The following is a 20,283-nucleotide window of genomic DNA, read 5'->3' on the forward strand; positions in this document are numbered from 1 at the left end:
TTTTTTTAAAGATTTTATTTATTTATTTGAGAGAGAGAATGAGATAGAGACAGAGAGAGCATGAGATGGGGGAGCGTCAGAGGGAGAAGCAGACTTCCTGCTGAGCAGGGAGCCCGATGCGGGACTCGATCCCGGGACTCCAGGATCATGACCTGAGCTGAAGGCAGTCGCTTAACCAACTGAGCCACTCAGGCGCCCCCAGAACTCATTTTTTAAATATAATTCTCCCTCCCCATGATTCTTACTACTTTTTTGTCATCATTTTTATCCTTTCTCTGAGAATTTTTTTCATGAATTCTTGTTTTAGTGATAATTGACTTTTCACTGTGGAATTTGAAGATTTAGCGTACACCTTCATCTTCCAAGTAGCATGATTTTTAAATTAAATTATTATTCAGTTCACTTAATGACTATGTAAAATGTCTTTCATTGCTGAGCTCTAGTCACATTTCACTTCCTATATGACTTGTTCTTTTCCATGCAATTAATCCTTGTCTTAATTGGGAATTGCTCAGTTTTCTCAGTATCTCTCATTAATCTCTTTTCAGACACATCAGGTAACTGGTTTATTTTTTAAGAGACATTTCTCCTCTAACCTTCTGTTCTTCTGTCCCAGTTGAGACTATTACATAGCTATCATTTTAGAATTTCTCTTCATTATCATCCCATTGATTCCCTTCACCATACTCCTTTGAATTTCTTTTGATCGCTTCTATATTTGGATGCCTTGGATACATTGATATACTTTGACTCTTGGATCTCTTGCCATCCTCTTTCTTGGTTTATTCCTTCATTATTCTAAGGCACATGTCCCAAAAGAAACCAAGGAAAGTATTCAAGAAAAGTAAATAGTGTATTTTATGAACCCTTATATGTCTGAAAATGTTTGCATTTCACCTTCATTTTTCATGGATATTTGACTGGAGATGTAATTTTAGGTTGAAAAACTTAACTTCAAAGTTTTGATGGCATTGTTCCATGGATTTTTGAAATTTAGCATCTAGGGCGCCTGGGTGGCTCAGTCATTAAGCGTCTGCCTTCAGCTCAGGTCATGATCCCAGGGTCCTGGGATCGAGTCCCACATCAGGCTCCCTGCTCGGCAGGAAGCCTGCTTCTCCCTCTCCCCCTGCTTGTGTTCCTGCTCTCGCTATCTCTCTCTCTGTCAAATAAATAAATAAAATCTTCAAAAAAAATAAAAAATAAAATAAAATTTAGCATCTAATGTCATTGAGAAATCTAAAACACATTCAGGTTCTTAATTCTTTTATGTGATTTGTTTAATCTCTTTGGAAACTTTTAGAATTTATTCTTTATAATGTTCTAATATTTCAAGTTGAGGTATCATGATGTTGATTTTATTCTTTCATTTGGCCACTCACTGAGACATTTCATTCTAGAAACCAAATCTCTGAGATTTTCTTGTATTATTTTCTTGATTATTTATTCCCCATTATCTTCTCTGTTTCAAATTTGAATGTTCACTTTTTATTTCCAGTGCCTGGCACCATGTCTGACACATAGTATGGGCTCATTAAATTTTTTGAATGATTGAACACTCCTAATTGAGATCTTGAATTTCTTGTCTTAGCTCTAGAATTTTTTTTTCTATTTTTCATATTTTTTGTACTTTCTGTGAGATTTTATTAAGTTCTAATTCTCATTGTTCTTTGAATATTTTTTCTGACATTATTCTCTTATGAGATTGTTATGTTTTTAGAAGCATTCTTTTTCTGAATTTTTAAATTTTTCTCCACTGTCTCTCTTTCCTGAGTTTTTTTCTTTGTTCATTTTAATCTCTCATGTTTAAGATTTTCCTGAAATTGTTAATGACTCAAAGCTGTCTGCTCATATAAAACTGTGGTAGTAAAAAGTTGATCTGAGCTCATTTACATCTGAGAATGTGTAAATTTATTGGTGGTAGGTACTGTAGAGTGATCTACTTAGAACAGCTCATTGACTGATACAACTTATCGAGTCTTCTCTATTGGGCTGGTTTTCTCCAGAATGGAATCCTCTACTTTCTTTCTAGGAATCAATAAAATGAGCTTGACTGCCAGATTCTGAAAGTTTACTGAGGATATCAGGCTGGGGGATCAGCCTGCTGTATGGGGTAGATTTGAGAATCTGAGGTCTGTCTGTTTCTTACAGATTTTCAGTTAATCTTCCTTTTTGCAGCCCCTCATGCACCCAGCTTTCAAAGATACCTGTTGATTGCAGTTCTTGGAAATAACTAGATTGTACAGTAAGACCAATCTGCAACCTAGGTTTCAGTGTGTTTATGGTTGACACATTATTTATTACCATTACCTCTACTCTAGCTTCCAAAATTTGATTGTTGCTCTTCCCTCTCTATTCTTTGTCCTTATGGAGTTTCTTCTTTTGTTTAATCTCATCACTATCACTTTAGTGGGACTTCTTGAAGGAACAGTAATAAATGTATATATTCACTGTGTGGTGTTTGAAAAGAGTGTATCCTTTTTTTTCTAGAGGAATTTTTAAAGACATCTTTTATTAAGGAGTATATATTCAAATACTTGCTAATTGAGTCAGTTAATAAATATTTGTTGATCTTCCAGTATGTATCAGATACTGTGCTTAGAATTGGATACATATTGGTGAAGACAATAGACATTTTACTTTTAAAATGAAGTAAACACAAGGACCTTAACACCTATTCAGGGGAAAAGATATTAAGTGAACCTGAATAAATATGTAATTACAAATTCTGAAAATCCTGTTAAGGAAGAGAACAGAGTGCTAAAAGTGTAATTACAGGGAGGATATAATTTGGTCATGGAGTCAGGGAAGGCCTCAAAAAGTATGACCTTTAGAGATTTGGAAAGGGACTAAAAACTGGGATCATTTGAAGAACTGCAAAATAGGGCCAGCATGGATGGAGCCTAGCAACCAAAAGGGAGCATAGCTTGAGATTTGTTTGAAGAGGCAGGCAGCAACTAGGTCATTCAGAGCTTTGTAGACCATGTTCAGCAGTTTGGCTTTTATTGTAAGAGAAATATAAGGGATGGATTTAAGATTGCAAACCTCAAGTGGGGAAACTAGGAAAGAAAGAGGCTGTCCTGATAGTTCAAGAGATGTATTAGATATTTTATTAAAGATAGGAAGAAGAGTTTCAAGATATATTTAGGAGCAAGATTAGGAGGTATTTGCTGAATAATTATATGAGAGAAAGAGACGATGGTACTCGAATGATTTTCACTTTTTTGGTTTGAGGCTTTCCCACTAGGCCCATAGTGTGGTCTTCAAAACACTTCACTGCCTAATGTCCCCATTTTTGTATAGAGATTCTTTCGTATTATCTCTCAAATACTAACACTTATTTTATGCCAAATACTTTTTATATATTATTTATAATCCTCACAATGATTATAAGAGTTATTACTTCTATTATATAAACAGAGAATTGAGGGCTCAGAAAAAGGAACTACTTTGGCCAAGAAAACAAAGCTTGTAATTAACCTGAGTGTGAGTTCAAAATTCATGACTGAATCTGGTAACTCTGAACTTCCAGTAGCACAGAACACTGCCTTTATATTCTCTTCCTTCTCTTTAAACCTACAAATACCCTTCCTGTCAGTTGGTCATCGCTATCATAATGCTTATGTACTTGTTAAGTCCTTTTCTCTTCTAAGATCAGCATCACAGAATTCCAAGCCAAAAAGTATTTTCATCAAACCCCAAACATATTCCATATTTAGCCACAAAAGAACCCTCGCTATCTACCACTCACACTAGATTCATTCATTCTCCCATCTAGATTGCCACCCTCTATTTCCTTATCATTTGTTAAAGAGACCCTGGGCCTCCAGTTGCAGAATCTAGACCAGTGCTGTCCAATAGAACTTTCAGCGATGATGGAAATATCCTAAGTTTGTCATTTCCAACATGGTAGTCATTAGCCACAATTGGCCAGTGGAAATGTGGATAGTGCCACTGAGGAATTAAATTTGATTTTTATTTAATTTTAATTATGTTAAATTTAAATACACACATATGCTCATGGCTACTGTAATGGACAACATAGATCTAACCAGGGGCTGGCAACATTTTCCTAAAGGGCCAGGTAATAAATATTTTTAAGTTTGCAGTCAATGTGTTCTCTGTTACAACTACTCAGTTCTGCCATTGTAGCTTAAAAGCAGTCATAGACAATATCTAAACAAGTTAAGTGTAACTGTCTTCCAATAAATCTTTACTTATAAAAATTGTTGCAGTGCTGCAGGCCAAGTATGCCAAAGCCTGGGAATTTTTTCTTAGACATATTCATTTAATCCTGATAATAACTCTTTTAAGTAGGTATGATCATTTCCCTTATTTTACAGTTCATCTGGGGGATGCTCTTATAGCTGTGTGTGCATATGCTGTGAGATTTTATATGTGTATTTATGATTAGAGTCATTTTGTAACAAGGGAGATAAGACTTAAGTCATCTTTATGTTCAGCAATTTCCCCTAAGTAATTCTGATCCATAGCAATGTTTGGAAACCAATAGCTTATTACTGCCCTCATCTTAATACATGATCTGTCCTCGCTCTTTTCTTGTCTATTTTTTTAAAGTTCAGTTTAATTCTTCCATTTTTATTGAAGTTTTATTTCTCCCAAACAAGAAAAATGTGAGTGATTACTTTCATATTTTCTTTCAGTCCTGGAATCAAGATGTGAGACCAAGAAATTATTTCTGAAGAAGGAAATTTATGAAATAGAGTCAGCGCAGTGGGAGATAATGGAAAGACTTACAAGACATGACCTTCAGTGCTCTAGTTTCAGAGATGATTGGGAATGTAATGGCCAGTTTGAGAAACAACATGGCTCTCAGGAGGGACACTTCAGTCAACTGATATTCACCCATGAAGGCATGCCCACTTTCAGTCAGCATCCATCCTTTACATTACAGCAAATCATTAATAATAAAGAGAAATATTGTGCAACTAAGGAATATAGGAAAACCTTTAGACATGACTCACAACTTAGTACACATCAGATAATTCATACCATTGAGAAACCCTATGAATGTAAGGAATGTGGAAAGGCCTTTAGACATCCCTCAAGACTCAGTCATCATCAGAAAATTCATACTGGCAAGAAACCCTTTGAATGTAAGGAATGTGGGAAAACATTTATTTGTGGTTCAGACCTTACTCGACATCACAGAATTCACACTGGTGAGAAACCCTATGAATGTAAGGAATGTGGAAAGGCCTTTAGTAGTGGCTCAAACTTCACTCGACATCAGAGAATTCACACTGGTGAAAAGCCCTATGAATGTAAAGAATGTGGGAAGGCTTTTAGTAGTGGCTCAAACTTTACTCAACATCAGAGAATTCATACGGGGGAGAAACCCTATGAATGTAAAGAATGTGGCAATGCCTTTAGTCAGAGCTCACAACTTATTAAACATCAGAGAATTCATACAGGTGAGAAACCCTATGAATGTAAGGAATGTGAAAAGGCTTTTCGTTCTGGTTCAGACCTTACTCGACATCAGAGAATTCATACTGGTGAGAAGCCCTATGAATGTAAGATATGTGGGAAAGCCTACTCTCAGAGTTCACAACTTATTAGTCATCATAGAATTCATAGTGGTGAGAAACCCTATGAATATAGGGAATGTGGAAAGACCTTTAATTATGGCTCACAACTTATTCAACATCAAAATTTGTACTGGTGATAAACCATAGAATATATGAAATCTGTAGGAAGGCTTTTAATTACAGCTCAAAACTATTCAACATTAGAGAATTTACCTTGATAATAATCCCTTTAAATAGAATAATGTGAAAACATCTTCTTTGTTGATTCTAGCTTATTCAACTTGAGAAAAATCATGTAGGAGAAACACCCTATGAGTAGAATATATTTTGGAAGCCCTTTAATAAAAGCATATATTTCTTTTGACATTAGATAATTCAAGCTAGCAAATACTGAAAATCATAGCACTTTTGACACCTTTTTAACCTTATTTTAAACCTCAGAATTCATGTGAAATATAATCCTAATTTTCATTTCCCCCCTAATTCGTCTATAGTGCTATATCCTTAGTATTTTAACCCATCTTAAATTTATAAAGTCCAATTTCTTTACATCACAGTTTGTAAAACACCTTTAAAACTTGAAAGAAGTGATCTCTTTATTCAAAGATGGCTTATTCTTTTTGTTATTTACAAAACTTAGGCTTTCTTCTTGTAAAAACAGTGATGAAAAACTTAACACAGTAAATAGAGATCCTTTCATTGCTTCCTGGTGTTTCCTTATGTTGCAATATAAGGATGTGTGATATCATTTTATCAAATTCCTATTGAAAGAAATTGTAGTTTCCCAGAGTTTTTGCCATTATTCACAGTTTCCTGATGAAAATTCTCCCTAGGCATATCTTTGTATCATGTATTTTAATTGCAGAAATAATGCATGAACGTATTTTCCTTTTAAAAGATTTAAACATTGCAAATAAGGCAAACATACGACTACCATCCTTGTACCCATTTCCCATTCTGAAGGATAGTCATTATCTGTTTAGTATTTATCTTTCTTAAGCATTTTTCTATGTTTTTATACATATTTGTCTCAGTAGAAATTATAAAATGGGGATAATTATAACACCTACCTCAAAATTTTGTGTGAGGATCAAATAAATTAAGACACATAAACTGCTTAGAATTGTGCCTGTCATATAATAAATACTCACTGAATGTTGGTCATTATTTTATTCATTGTTGTCATTAGTATTATTGGTTGCAAAACAACAGTTTCTGCAGAACTTGCTGAACATCAGGCAGGACATACAGTTGAAAAAAGACACCACTCAGGGTAATGAATTCAGAAAATTTTCCATCGTGACTTCTTTCATATGGAACATGAAATAATCCTAGGTGTTGGTGGGGAAAGTAATGTGTGTACCATGTGCGAAGGACTTCACTCAGACTGGCATCCTTTTTACTACATCATATAATACCTAACATAAAAACAAATAAAAATATAGACAAACCATTGTGAAACTGATGGAAAAGTATGAAAAGACAATCATGTTTGAAAAATGGATAAATACACACACAAAGAGAAACCTTAGAGTTACTGATTTAAAATGTTATATTAGGGGTGCCTGGCTGGCTTAGTGGAGCGTGCAACTCTTGGTCTTAGGGTTGTGAGTTCAAGCCCCAAGTTGGGTGTAGAGATTACTTAAAATCTTTAAAAAAAACTAAAAATAAAAGGGGCACCTGGGTGGCTCAGATGGTTAAGCATTGCTAGGTCCTGGGATTGAGCCCCACATTGGACGCCCAGCTCAGCGGGGAATCTGCTTCTCCCTCTGCCTCTCCCCCCGCCACTGCTCTCTCTCTGTCTCTCAAATGAATGAATAAAATCTTTAAAATTTTTTAAATAAATAATAAAAATAAATAAAATGTTAAATACAATGCTTCTTTCTGATACATTTGAAAACCTAAATTATTTTTTAGGAAAATAAAAATTACAGCATTGTCTCAGAGAACTCTTGGAAGATTTATAAAAACACAGAAAAGGGGAACTTTAGTGTGATATAGTAACTATTACTACTAATGAAGCACCAAACCAAATTTCAGCAAAACATTATCAACTGGTTTTTTTTTTAGAGAGAGAGAGATGGGGAGATGGGCAGAGGGAGAGGGAGAGAGAAAGAATCTCAAACAGGCTCCACACCCAGTGCAAGCCTGACTTGGGGCGCGATCTAACAACCCTGAGATCATGACCTCAGCTGAAATCTAGACTTGGACACCTAACCACCAAGTGCCCCTAGACATCTCGTAACATACTCAGATATAATCTTGATGTTAGAACAATCTTAGGACACCCAAAAAGGAAAGCTATTTTTTGGTGTCATCCATGAAGATATATGCAAGCATACTAAAGAAACTAGCAAACTATAGGTACCTATTAAAAGAATAATAGAAATGAACCTGGTTGTGACAGTAGCTAGAGGATAATATCCAGTGCCCAGTTCCAGCTAACGGATGTGAGGAAACACAGGCCCCATTTTGCCAGCTCTTCTGATTTTTTGAGAGAATCCAGATATTTTATTTATTTTGTTAGTGTGTGATAGCTCTTGATTTTTAAAAAAATATTTATTTTGAGAGAGCATGAATGGGAGGTGGGGGGAGGAGCTGACAAAGAGGGAGAAGCTGGCTCCCTGCTGAGCTGGGAACCTGATGTGGGGCTTGATCCCAGGACCCCGGGATCATGACCTGAGCCAAAGGCAGACGCTTAACCAATGGAGCCACCCAGGCGGCCCAATAGCTCTTGATTTTTAAGTGGTAGTTGAGATTTTTATTTAAGGACACCATTAGGGCCAAAGGAGACATAGGGACTGCACAAACAGCCCATGAGTTACTTTTATTCTGGAGACTAGAGCAGTGAGTTTTTAATAGTGTAAACTCCTTGGTCCCAAGGAAATTTAAGGACATGAAGGAATGGTACAAAATAAGATAATTTACCCAGAATTTCTTAGATGTGAACAGGTTTAGATTAAAATATTTCCAGGGGTAGGGGCGCCTGGGTGGCTCAGTCATTAGGCGCCTGCCTTTGGCTCAGGTCATGATCCCAGAATCCTGGGATCAACATCGGGCTCCCTGCTCAGTGGGAGGCCTGCTTCATCCCTCTCCCACTCCCCCTGCTTTTGTTCCCTTTCTTGCTGTGTCTCTCTGTCAAATAAATATAAAAAATATATATATTTCCAGGGATAGAGTAACTAAGCTCCAAATGTAAGGATTTTTTTTTAAAGGACTTGATTCAGCCCCAATATTTTCTACATGTAGTTCTTTATTCTAAGCATATCAAGTTTAAAAATTGGATATATTTTATATGTTGCATATCCCATTGTTGAGATATTATATATATATACATATATATACATTTTGAAAAATAGTTAACCTGTGAAGAGGAAAACTAGCCTGACCATCACAGTTTTGCACTAGCAACAAAAATGTCACTGGAATTATGTATTGTGTTCTAGATGAAAGGTTAGCAGCCTTTCCATAAATGGCCAGATAGTAAATATTTTAGCCCTGTGAGCCATACTATTTCTGCTGGAACTACTTAACTCTATCATCAGAGTGTGGAAGCCTACCAAAAGTCCTAGATTAAGAAATCTGAAGTTAAGAAAATGTCCCACATCTTAACTTTGTTTAGGTTAGGTTAGTGTTTTGAAATAGATCTTTTCTATGCCTCAATTTTCACGCTTAGCAGCAACTTCTTGCATTGAATAGATACCATTCTTGGAAGGAAAATCCCATATAATATCCAAAGTTACAGGTCTGTCCTTCCATTCCCCACTTCCTTTTTTCTTAGATCCCATATTAGAGGGTTTTGATTTTTTAAAAACATTGAGTTATTTTGTTACAGGCGTACGCCCGTAAAATATTTTATAACCAATTTAAGAAAAGTGGAGTGTGGGGGCGCCTGGGTGGTTCAGTCGTTAAGCGTCTGCCTTCGGCTCAGGTCATGATCCTGGGGTCCTGGGATCAAGCCCCACATCGGGCTCCCTGCTCAGCGGGAAGCCTGCTTCTCCCTCTCCCACTTCCCCTGCTTGTGTTCCCTCTCTCGCTGTGTCTCTCTCTGTCAAATAAATAAAATCTTTAAAAAAAGAAAAGAAAAGTGGAGTGGGGACCCCTGGGTGGCTCATTAGTTGAGCGTCCAACTCTTGATTTCAGCTCAGGTCACGATCTCAAGGTTGTGAGATCAAGCCCCACAGTGGGCTTCACACTCAGTGTGGAGTTTGCTTGGGATTCTCTCTCTTCCTCTGCCCCTCTCCCCGCTTGTATGTGCTCTCTCTCTCTCTCTAAATTTAAAAATCTTTTAAAAGAAAGAAAAGTAGAGCAAATAAGAGAATTAGTAAAAACAGGATATTTTGTTCAAATATTTTGCATTACTATCAAAACAAGGACTGCTAAATGAAATTTTATATTATTTTATAAGCCTATTTTAAGTTATTTGTTATTTGTTAAGTTTCTCATCAAAAATTACAGAGATAGGGGCGCCTGGGTGGCTCAGTCGTTAAGCGTCTGCCTTCAGCTCAGGTCATGATCCAGGGTCCTGGGATCGAGCCCTGCATCGGGCTCCTTGCTCCGTGGGAGGCCTGCTTCTCCCTCTCCAACTCCCCCTGCTTGTGTTCCCTCTCTCGCTGTGTCTCTCTCTGTCAAATAAATAAAATCTTTAAAAAAAAAATTACAGAGATAATGCATTTGCACCCAAACCAATGAAGCAATACCAATAAACAAAAAAATCTGTCCTCCATTATTTCTCACTCCCTTCCCCTCTGTCCATTTCCTTCTGAGTAATTTTTGAACCTTGTGTATATCCCCCATATATTTCTTTATACTTAAACATTAACACAACTAATTTATTTTAGTATATTTTTACCCAAAAAATGGATGATACCTTATACATTTCTCTGTAATTTGCTTTTTAAATTCAACTGCATTTTGAATTTTCCTGGTCAGTAAATGATGATTTAACTTAGTTCTTATTTTTATTTTTTTGAGATTATTTATTTATTTGAGAGAGAGAGCAGAGTGTGGGAGAGAGAACACAAGTGGGGGGAGGGCAGAGGGAGAGGGAGAAACAGGCTCCCCGCTTCACTGAGCAGGGAGCCGGATACTGGGCTTGATCCCAGGACCCTGGGATCATGACCTGAGCCACAGGCAGACACTTAACCAACTGAGCCACCCACGTGCCCCTTAACTTAGTTTTTAGAATGGTTACATTATATTGCATATCCAAGTATGCTTATACCAATACCTATTCAACTATTCCCCAACTTCAATATTTCAGACTGTTTCCTCTTTGCCACTTAAAAGTAGTGCTTCAATAAACATTCCTACTTTATATTCTTCTCTATTTCATTTCTATAAAATAGGTTTCCCAAACCATTTCCAATGTTTTCTGTTTCTTAGGAAGGTATTGCTTATAGAAACTTTTAGAGGGAAGAGGATAAAGGAATAGAGTGTGCAATTTTTCATATATGTGGGTGTATATACACACACAGAGATTTTAACATTTTAATCCATCTGGAATTCATTATTGTATATGGTGTGATACAGGATGTCAGCTCTGTTTCCATTCAGAAATAAGCCCAATTATGCCACAACCAACTACTGAACTATCCCTCTTTCTCCTACTAGATTAAAATACTTTTATCATATATTAAATGCTCATAGCCTCAGATCTATTTCTGTGCTTTTACAGTGATCTTTAACTTACACTTTTTAGTAACTTATTACTTGGAAATAGAGTTATATATATTATTAATATGTTGGTTTTATTTGGAAATAAAGACAAATGATTCTTTATTAGAATTTTTTATTTTATCCATTTCCAATAAGAAACTAATTGAGATTATATTTTGAATTTTATTCAACTTAAATCCTGAGTATTTCAAAATGAGTTCACATTGAATTGACCTTGAGTGAATATTAATACACGTATGTCTCAAAATGTCTTTGACAACTTTTCATCTCCTTTTCCTCTAATATCTTTATGATATAATACTTCACAATACTTAAAATATGCTAGTAATAGCTGAGCATTTAATATCTCTTATTAGGGTATTGATTATAAAATGATAGATTCTTTTGATCTTTATAATCTGTGGATAAAGCAGTATCTGTCGAACAGTATTTTTTTTAAGATTTTATTTATTTATTAGAGAGAGAGAGAGACATGAGCAGGGGGGAGGGGTAGAGGGAGTGAGAGAAGCAGGCTTCCTGCTGAGCAGGGAGACCGATATGGTGTCTCACAGTATTTATACCTATTTCACTTTCTTTTTCATGTTGTAGTCACAGTGATTACTTGAAGAGATTCTGTAGAGCATATCAAATAGATTATTTTTGTCTTTTATTGTGGATGTCTAGGAAGTACATTTTTCCTTGAGAACAATACTAAAGGTCATGCTGATCCAGGCAGTTTGCACATTCTAAATCTGGAAATAATAATATGTACTTATATATCACTCATATTTAACCAGTCTATAATAGTATATTTTGTCTAGATTAATAGCATACACATGAAACCCCCAAATTTAACTACTGCCCTATTAATGTACTACTTCCAAGAGTATTACCATCCCATAGTGAACAAGCATTTGCACATATTTGTGGGCATTTACTTCACTATTTCCTTAAAATAACTTCTAAAAGTTGAATCTGTGGTCTTTGATATATGTTAACTAAACTGCCCTCATGAGCATAACTTGTTTTCTACTTCCATGCCTATCCTGATATTTATCTTTTAAAATTTTCTGCCTAATTTAAAAGAATTCATTTTATTTTATTCATGGTTTTTTGAGAGAGAGAGCCCGAGCAAGAGCACAAGTTGGGGGTGGGGGGCAGGGGCAGAGAGGCAGTGGGAGAGGAAGAGAGAATCCCAAGCAGGCATGGAACCCAATGCCAGGCTCAATCTCACAACCCTGAGATCATGACCTGAGCTGAAATCAAGAGCTGGAAGCTTATCCAACTGAGCCACCCAGGTGCCCCAAGAGAATTCATTTAAAATCACACTTCTTTCGAGATCATTCTTCTCACTAACTTGATTAAATTTGTATGCTTATTAACAATATATTTTTTCTTTGATTAAACTGCCTGTTCATACCCTTTTTCCATTGCTATGTTTAACTATTTTTTACTGCTTTCTGTCACTGTATTAAATAATATATGAATACATCGTTGTAAAGATACAAATACATTTGCAATTTCTCATAGGCTTTGAAGTCATTAAGAGAACGCCTCGGCCTGCCACTACTGAGAAGCTCTGTACATTCAGAAGCCCACCTGCTCATGACAGTGATGATGTAAGTGTGATATTGTGATTTATAGTAAGAAATATATAATTGGTCTTCCTCTTGTTTTTGGCACAAAGCTCCTAAAACAACTGGAATTTCCTGTGATGAGAACAATCAAGGTGTCTTTTGACGGGTTAATAAGGTGACTTTTGGAACACCTAAGGATTAGGGTCTATGCTTTAGAAGCCCTATGCTTCCCTTCCATCTGTCTGTTCCTGAGTTATAGCTTTTTATAATAAACTGGTACTCAAGTAAGTAAAATGTTTCTGTGATTTCTGCGAGCCACTCTAGCAAATTAATTGAACCCAAGGAGGAAGTCACTGGAACCTCAAATATATAGCAGTTGGTCACAAGAACAGGTGATAACTTGGACTTGTGACTGGCGTCTGAAGTAGTTGGGGGAATTCTTGTAGGACAGAGCTTTTAAACTGTGAGTTCTGATGCTGTCTCCATGTAGACAGTGTCAGAATTGAGTTGAATTGTAGGATCCCCAGCTGGTTCCCAAGAACTGCTTGGTGGTGTGGGGAACCTCCCCTCTCTGACAAACACATTGGAATTGGGTGTAGAACCCTTTGGTAAGCAAGTATGAGTTTTGGTCCAGGCAATCTACACCTAAGGAGTGAGCAATGCAGCAGCACCGTCCCTCCCTGGACAGGTACCCAGCAACCATACAGGCTGAAGCCAGCACCCCAGTAGTAATGCATTTGAGGGTGCACACAAGCTACCAACACTACTTCTGTAATTAGAATTCATTCACCCGACTTTTGCTCGGCTTTGGAAAAACTATTCCCTGGGCACCTTGTTTCTACCAATGCAAGTGGCACTGAGTGTCAAGGCTGTGTAAAGAAGCAAAAGAGCTGGTCACTAGCAGGGAAGGCAAACATGAAGCATTGGAAGAAATCAGAAAGAGGCTGACTTCAAAGAAAATTCAGTGTTGCCTGATAAATTGTGTTCTATTACCTCACCAATAGCTAGCTTTCATGCCAAGATGTATCCATTCTAATGATGTTGCTGTTTTATTTAAATGCAGGTGATAGCTGGCATGAGAGGATATAATAGAAATGGACATGAACTTAAAGGAAAACACCATACTGTAAAAATACCTCTTCAAAACCAAATATCATAAATATATTTGAAACTGAGTTCATAATCATGTAAAATCAAACTTAATAGCTGACATTCTATAAAGAAGAGCTTTCCTTTTTCACACCATTTTTTCTCATTTATGGATTTTTATTTACAAGGAATTTTAGATCTATTTGTTCATTTGAGAGAACGACAGAGAGAGTGAACAGGGGGAGGAGCAGAGGGAGTGGAGAGAGAATCCTCAAGCAGACTCCCCCTGGAGCCGGGAGCCCACCCAAGATCATGACCTGAACCAAAACCAAGAGTCGGCCACCCAACCAAAACCAACTGAGCCACCCAGGAGCCCAGATTTTATTTAATATGTTACAGTCAATTAGAGAAATTATTGATGGCACAGGAATGGAATTACTTCAAGTAGTTTTTAAATATTCTAATTTTATAACTAAGAGGGATATATTCTAAAACAGGGGCTGGCAAGCTTTTTCTGTAAAGGGCCAGGTAGTAAATTGGTTGATCCTCATTATTTGTGCATTCCATATTTGCAAACTTACCTAACTGCTAAAATTTTATTTGTGATCCCAAAGTCAGTACCTGCAGCACTTTTGTGTTCATTCATGGACATGTGAAGAAAAATGAAAAATGAGTCCCTTGACACACATGTTCTCAGCTGAAGTCAAATAAGGTAACCCTCCGCTTTCTTGTTTCAGCTCTTATACCGTAAATAAGTGTTCTTTTGGGGGTGCCTGGGTGGCTCAGTCATTAAGCATCTGCCTTCGGCTCAGGTCATGATCCCGGAGTCCTGGGATCGCATTGGGCTCCCTGGTCGGCGGGGAGCCTGCTTCTCCCTCTCCCACTTCCCCTGCTTGTGTTCCCTCTCTCACTGGGTCGCTCTCTGTCAAATAAATAAAATCTTAAAAAAAAAAAAAAAATAAGTGTTCTTTTCAGTCTCTTTAGTACCATGGGTTGTTTTTTTTTTCATTTTGTGCTTTTTATTGGTGATTTTGCTGTTTCAAATGACCCCAAAGCATAGTGCTGAAGTGCTGCCTAGTGTTCCTAAGCACAAGTCTGTGATGTGCCTTACAGAGAAAATACATGTATTAGATCAGCTTTATTCAGGCATGAGCTATAGTGCTTTTGGCCATGAGTCCAATGTTGATGAATCAACTATACATAAACTGTGTCTTTATTTTTTTTAAAGGATTTTATTTATTTCTCAGAGAGAGAGAGAGCACAAGCTGGGGAAGTGGCAGGCAGAGGGAGAAGCAGGTTTCCCGCTGAGCAAGGAGCCTGATGCAGGACTTGATCCCAGGACCCTGGGATCATGACCTGAGCTGAAGGCAGATGCTTAAATGACTGAGCCACCCAGGTCTCTCAACTGTGTCTTCAAGTAGAAACACATAAAACCAGGTATGTATTGATTGGTTGAAGAAAATGTCATCAGATGTTTGCAGGAAACCCCGTATTTCCTTTAGGAGCAATGGTTTGCTAATTCAGTGTTTGCAACAACTTTATAGAGAATTGACTGTATTTTAGGCTCTACAGGCCATTCAGTCTGCGTAACTACTCAATTCTGCCCTTGTAGCTCAAATGCAGCCATAGACAATGCATACATGAACATGGCTATGTTCCCAGTAAAACTTTATTTATGGACACTGAAATTTGAAATGCATGATTTTCACACCTCACAAAATATTACTCTTCTTTTGATTTTTTTAAACCACTTAAAAAGATAGATATTATTCTTTACTCACTAGCTATGCAACAGATGGCAGGCCAGATTTGGCCTGCAGGCTGTAGTTTGCCAACCTCCGCTTTAGAATAACTATAATCTAAAATTGTATGTACTTGGGGGCGCCTGGGTGGCTCAGTCGGTTAAGCGGCTGCCTTCGGCTCAGGTCATGATCTCAGGGTCCTGGGATCGAGCCCCACATCAGGCTCCCTGCTCCGCGGAGAGCCTGCTTCTTCCTCTCCCTCTCCCTGCTGTTCTGCCTACTTGTGCTCTCTCTCTCTCTGTCAAATAAATAAAATCCTTAAAAAAATAAAAAAAATAAAATAAAATTGTATGTACTTGGGTACCTGGGTGGCTCAGTCGTTAAGCATCTGCCTTCGGCTCAGGTCATGATCCCAGAGTCCTGGGATCGAGCCCCGCGTCGGGCTCCCTGCTCCGCGGGAAGCCTGCTTCTCCCTCTCCCTCTCCCACTCCCCCTGCTTGTGTTCCTGCTCTCACTATCTCTCTCTGTCAAATAAATAAATAAAATCTTTAATAAATAAATAAATAAATAAAATTGTATGTATTAGCTTTATTGTTAGTAATAATATTGGCATTACCATTTTAAACTATTTTATGGCCATTCTAGGCTACTGCAAATATATAAATATGCTAATATTACTAGGAACCAGGATTTCTAGAGAAAGATCATTAGGGGAAAAAAAGCAGAAATATAAAAGGTAAGAATAAAACCTTGTAACATTAAATTTGAATTAGTAATGTCAGCATGAACTGATACTTTGAGTCTTAAACAAGTTTCTCGCCCTCCTTTAACAAAGAATATCTGATCTAGAACCTAAGATATTTGACTCCCTAATCCTGGGTCGTCTGCTCTAGCCATGCTGCTTCCCTTTTCTGTAAAGATGTATTTTCTTGGGTGCTTGGGTGGCTCAGTCGGTTTAGGTCTGCCTTTAGCTCAAGGTCCTCAGATCGAGTCCCACATCGGGCTCCCTGCTCAGGGAGGAGTGTGCTTCTCCCTTTCCCTCTGCCACCCCCTCCCTTGTCCTTCAAGCTCTCTCTCTAAAATAAATAATCTTTTTTTAAAAAAAAGATGTTTTGGGGGCGCCTGGGTGGCTCAGTCGTTAAGCGTCTGCCTTCGGCCTCAGGTCATGATCCCAGAGTCCTGGGATCGAGACCCGCATCGGGCTCCCTGCTCAGTGGGGAACCTGCTTCTCCCTCTCCCACTCCCCCTGCTTGTGTTCCCTCTCTCACTGTTTCTCTCTCTGTCAAAATAAATAAATAAAATCTTAAAAAAAAAAAAAAGATGTTTTTTTCTTAGCCTAGGGCTTCTTAAATCTTCCCAACAAAGTCCCCTTAACACTAAGAGGAACAGCCTACTGTAGGAATCCGGAGACGAAGCAAATAAACTACTCCATGACAAGAATTTCCTTTGAAATCTTACTTTAAAAGTTATGCTTGTTTACATTCTTCTCCATAATAAACTTGTGATTAAATGTAAATACATAATTCTCCAGAAAAATCAGGGTTTTTTTCACCAAATCCTTCAGTAAAGATGATGCTCCTTGAAAATGGAACATTCCTTTCTCTATTTCAGGGTTGGGGAGAGTGAGTATCCCGGTCCCATCTAATCATCCTACCTCGTCACAGTCCTGAGGAACACACCAGAAGCACACACACTCGCCACACAATCAGCGCACACTGAGTGACTTCCAACCACGGTCTGTAGGGAAGGCCTAGGGGGAAAAAATCTATCAAAACCGCGCCACCTAAATGTTCAATTACAGACACGTTCACAGGCACTGTCAAACCCATTCTCTCACAGGCTGCCACAACATTCTCGGTCCTACACAGTCTGACACACAATTCCAGTTAAAATCTCCTTCACAAACCACATTCCGGTCCGCGAAGTAGCACCTCTCAAACACAAACCGGCCACACCCAATGAAAAAATCGCACCCAAAACCATTCCAAAGACAGACACGCAGCGCCATCCGAGCAGGTCCTACGGAGAGTCACGTTAACGCACATCCCCCTTTAGTGGGCCCGTCGTTCGCCCCCGCAGCGCTCCTGGACCTGCCGGGACTCCTCGGGACAAAGAGCCGAGAACCCCGCCCCGCCCCGGCTGAAGCCCGCCCAGACCTCCGCCGCACTCAGCTAGCGGGCGGGGTAGATGCTCGGCTCCCTGGGGCTGGCCGCGCCGGCGCACTCAGTGCCTACAGCGCGAGCTCCCAGCAGCCTCCGCGCGCGGCCCGTTAAGCCCCGGGGGCTGTGTGTGGACTTGCCGGTTGCGTCGTGTTCTCGCTTACACGGAGCATCACCGTGAGGCAGGTGCGACACCCTGGGTGAGCAGTCCTGGTTCGCAGGGTTGGTTCCAGCCATCTGTAGGAAAGGCGTTGCGGCCTGGAGATTAGGAGAGGGAAGGGAAGCACTGCAGCACCGCAGAGCGTTGCGAGCCGCTCATCTCAGGCCGAGTGTGCGTGAGAACGGCGGTGCTGTAGTTGTGTATCTGGGTGACTGTGGGCGTGACGGGGCCCAGGTGTGACATCAGGACTATGTGCGGTTGTGAGGTCGGGACTAGTGGGTGATGGCGTGTGTGTGACTGAATTGGGTGCAGAGCCTGGACTGTGTGACTCCGACCCTAGCGTCACAGCTGAATCTTCTGCCCTCTAGCCGCTCGAGCCCACCCGCGGAGAGGACCCCCCCTACCCCCGCCGCCCCAGTCAGATATCTGAGCGCCAGAGAAAAGACTCCTAGCCAAAACCCTCAGACCCCATTTAAGAATGCTGCTTACCTTGATTGTGTTCAGTCACAGAACAAAGTGAAGGCAGCTTATTGTTTTGGTGAAGAACTATTCTGATGTTTTTCCAAATATTTTGTCTGTGCACTTGTGTACATTTCTTTGTTCTGTAAAGTAGAATCACAAAAATTGATTATTTAAGGAGATAAAGACTCTCCAACACTTTAAAAAGAAATCCAGTACAGTCAGAAGATTTACTATATTGCTGTCTGTACAGAGAGTACAATGTTCTCCTCTAATTTGAAAGACTTTTGAAGACTTTATACATTTTAGGATTATGAAAACATTTACTCGGGTAACAAGTTATCAAGTAAGATATCTTTTCAGAATCAGAAACCCTTTTTTTTTTTTTAAGTAATTCAAGGTTGCTCCTAAGTAGAGATTTATAACAGGGGGGAGAAAGTGGTAGTAACAATAAATATTTAGACATGTTATACAGAAGAACTTGATCAAATGTTTTTAATGTGTTCAGAATGATACCTTATCAAATCAAATTTCTTGAGTTTTATGATGCTAAATGGTGTCTCTTTGGAGCTGCTAGGGATGGAGAGCAAAAGGGGCTTTGCTCTACTTCTTGATTCCTATGAATCTTTTTTGCTAATATTATTAATTAAGAAGAATTACATTCTCAAACTTAGTTCTAAAATTTAGTGATGTTGGGGCACCTGGGTGGCTCAGTCATTAAGCGTCTGCCTTCGGCTCAGGTCGTGATCCCGGGGTCCTGGGATCGAGCCCCACATCGGGCTCCCTGCACCGCGGGGAAGCCTGCTTCTCCCTCTCCTACTCCCCCTACTTGTGTTCCCTCTCTCGCTATGTCTCTCTCTGTCAAATAAAGAAAAAAAAATCTTTAAAATTTAGTGATGTAATAAAGAGCAGTCCTGAAAATCTCAAAAAAAGTTTACTAAAAGAGGGGCGCCTGGGTGGCTCAGTTGGTTAAGCTCTGATTCGTGGTTTTGGCTCAGGTCATCATCTCAGTGGCGTGAGATCGAGCCCCACACCGACCTCATGCTCAGCACAGAGTCCGCTTGAGATTCTTTACTCTTTCCCTCCCCGCTGCTCCTCTCCCTCCTCTCGCTCTCTCTTTCTAAAATAAGTAAATAAAATCTTTTTTAAAAAAAAGTTTACTGTAGGGGCGCCTGGGTGGCTCAGTCAGTTGAGCGTCTGCCTTCGGCTCAGGTCATGATCCCAGCTTCCTGGGATCAAGCCCCACATTGGGCTCTGTGCTGCGCGGAGCCTGCTTCTCCCTCTCCCACTGCCTGCCTGTTTGCCTACTTGTCCTCTCTCTCTCCCTCTGTCAAAGAAATAAATAAAATCTTTAAAAAAAAAAAAAAAGTTTACTGTAAGAGAAAGAGAAAGGGCATCCTAGTATTAAAAAATTATTAAAGGGGCGCCTGGGTGGCTCAGTCGTTAAGCGTCTGCCTTCGGCTCAGGTCATGGTCCCAGGGTCATGGGATCCAGCCCCGCATCTGGCTCCTTGACCCGCAGGAAGCCTGCTTCTCCCTCTCCCATTCCCCCTGCTTGTGTTCTCTCTCTGTCAAATAAATAAATAAAATCTTAAAAAAAAAAATTATTAAAGATCATTTATCAAAGAATTAAAGTTTTTTTTATTAAAGATACTTTTTTTAATACATGGAATATGGGGCATGTCATGTTTTCATTTTATTCATTGCTTATAATGAGGTATTTTAAGTGCTTTATGTGTATTATGTTACTTAACTTTAATAACAACTTTATAAAGTAGATACTGTTATTCTCCAGTTTATCTATGAGGCAACAGTGGCACTGAAAACTAACATGTCTGATGTCTCCTAGTTGATAACTGTCAAACCTTAGTTTCATATCCTGGATCAAGAC

The 20,283-nt window shown here is 38.9% G+C and overlaps 1 protein-coding gene and 1 long non-coding RNA gene across 9 annotated transcripts in view; one reads left to right on the forward strand and one right to left on the reverse strand.

The window, feature by feature from the left end:
• Positions 1–20,283, forward strand: part of ZFP82 (ZFP82 zinc finger protein) — a 56,268-nt gene that overhangs the window by 21,785 nt on the left and 14,200 nt on the right. For 4 of the 7 annotated variants that reach the window (XM_031026110.2, XM_031026112.2, XM_031026108.2 and 1 more), the window contains one exon: positions 4,662–6,721. In XM_031026110.2, the coding sequence (XP_030881970.1) occupies positions 4,662–5,686 (1,025 nt within the window). In that variant the 3' untranslated portion in view covers positions 5,687–6,721. Of the gene's footprint in view, positions 1–4,661; positions 6,722–17,847; positions 17,975–20,283 lie in introns of those variants that run through there. The other 3 variants (XM_081807544.1, XM_081807542.1, XM_081807541.1) reach the window with 3 other exon arrangements.
• Positions 14,867–20,283, reverse strand: part of LOC145717659 (uncharacterized) — a 43,004-nt gene continuing 37,587 nt past the window's right edge. The window contains exons 3-4 of one of the 2 annotated variants that reach the window (XR_014141029.1): positions 18,424–18,536; positions 14,867–18,011 (exon numbers count right to left, since the gene is read on the reverse strand). This is a non-coding gene — a long non-coding RNA (uncharacterized LOC145717659). Of the gene's footprint in view, positions 18,033–18,423; positions 18,537–20,283 lie in introns of both variants that reach the window. The other variant, XR_014141028.1, reaches the window with a different exon arrangement.

This window comes from Leptonychotes weddellii, chromosome 16 (genome assembly GCF_054177405.1).
Source record: "Leptonychotes weddellii isolate Sample4059 chromosome 16, ASM5417740v2, whole genome shotgun sequence".
Taxonomy (NCBI): domain Eukaryota; kingdom Metazoa; phylum Chordata; class Mammalia; order Carnivora; family Phocidae; genus Leptonychotes; species Leptonychotes weddellii.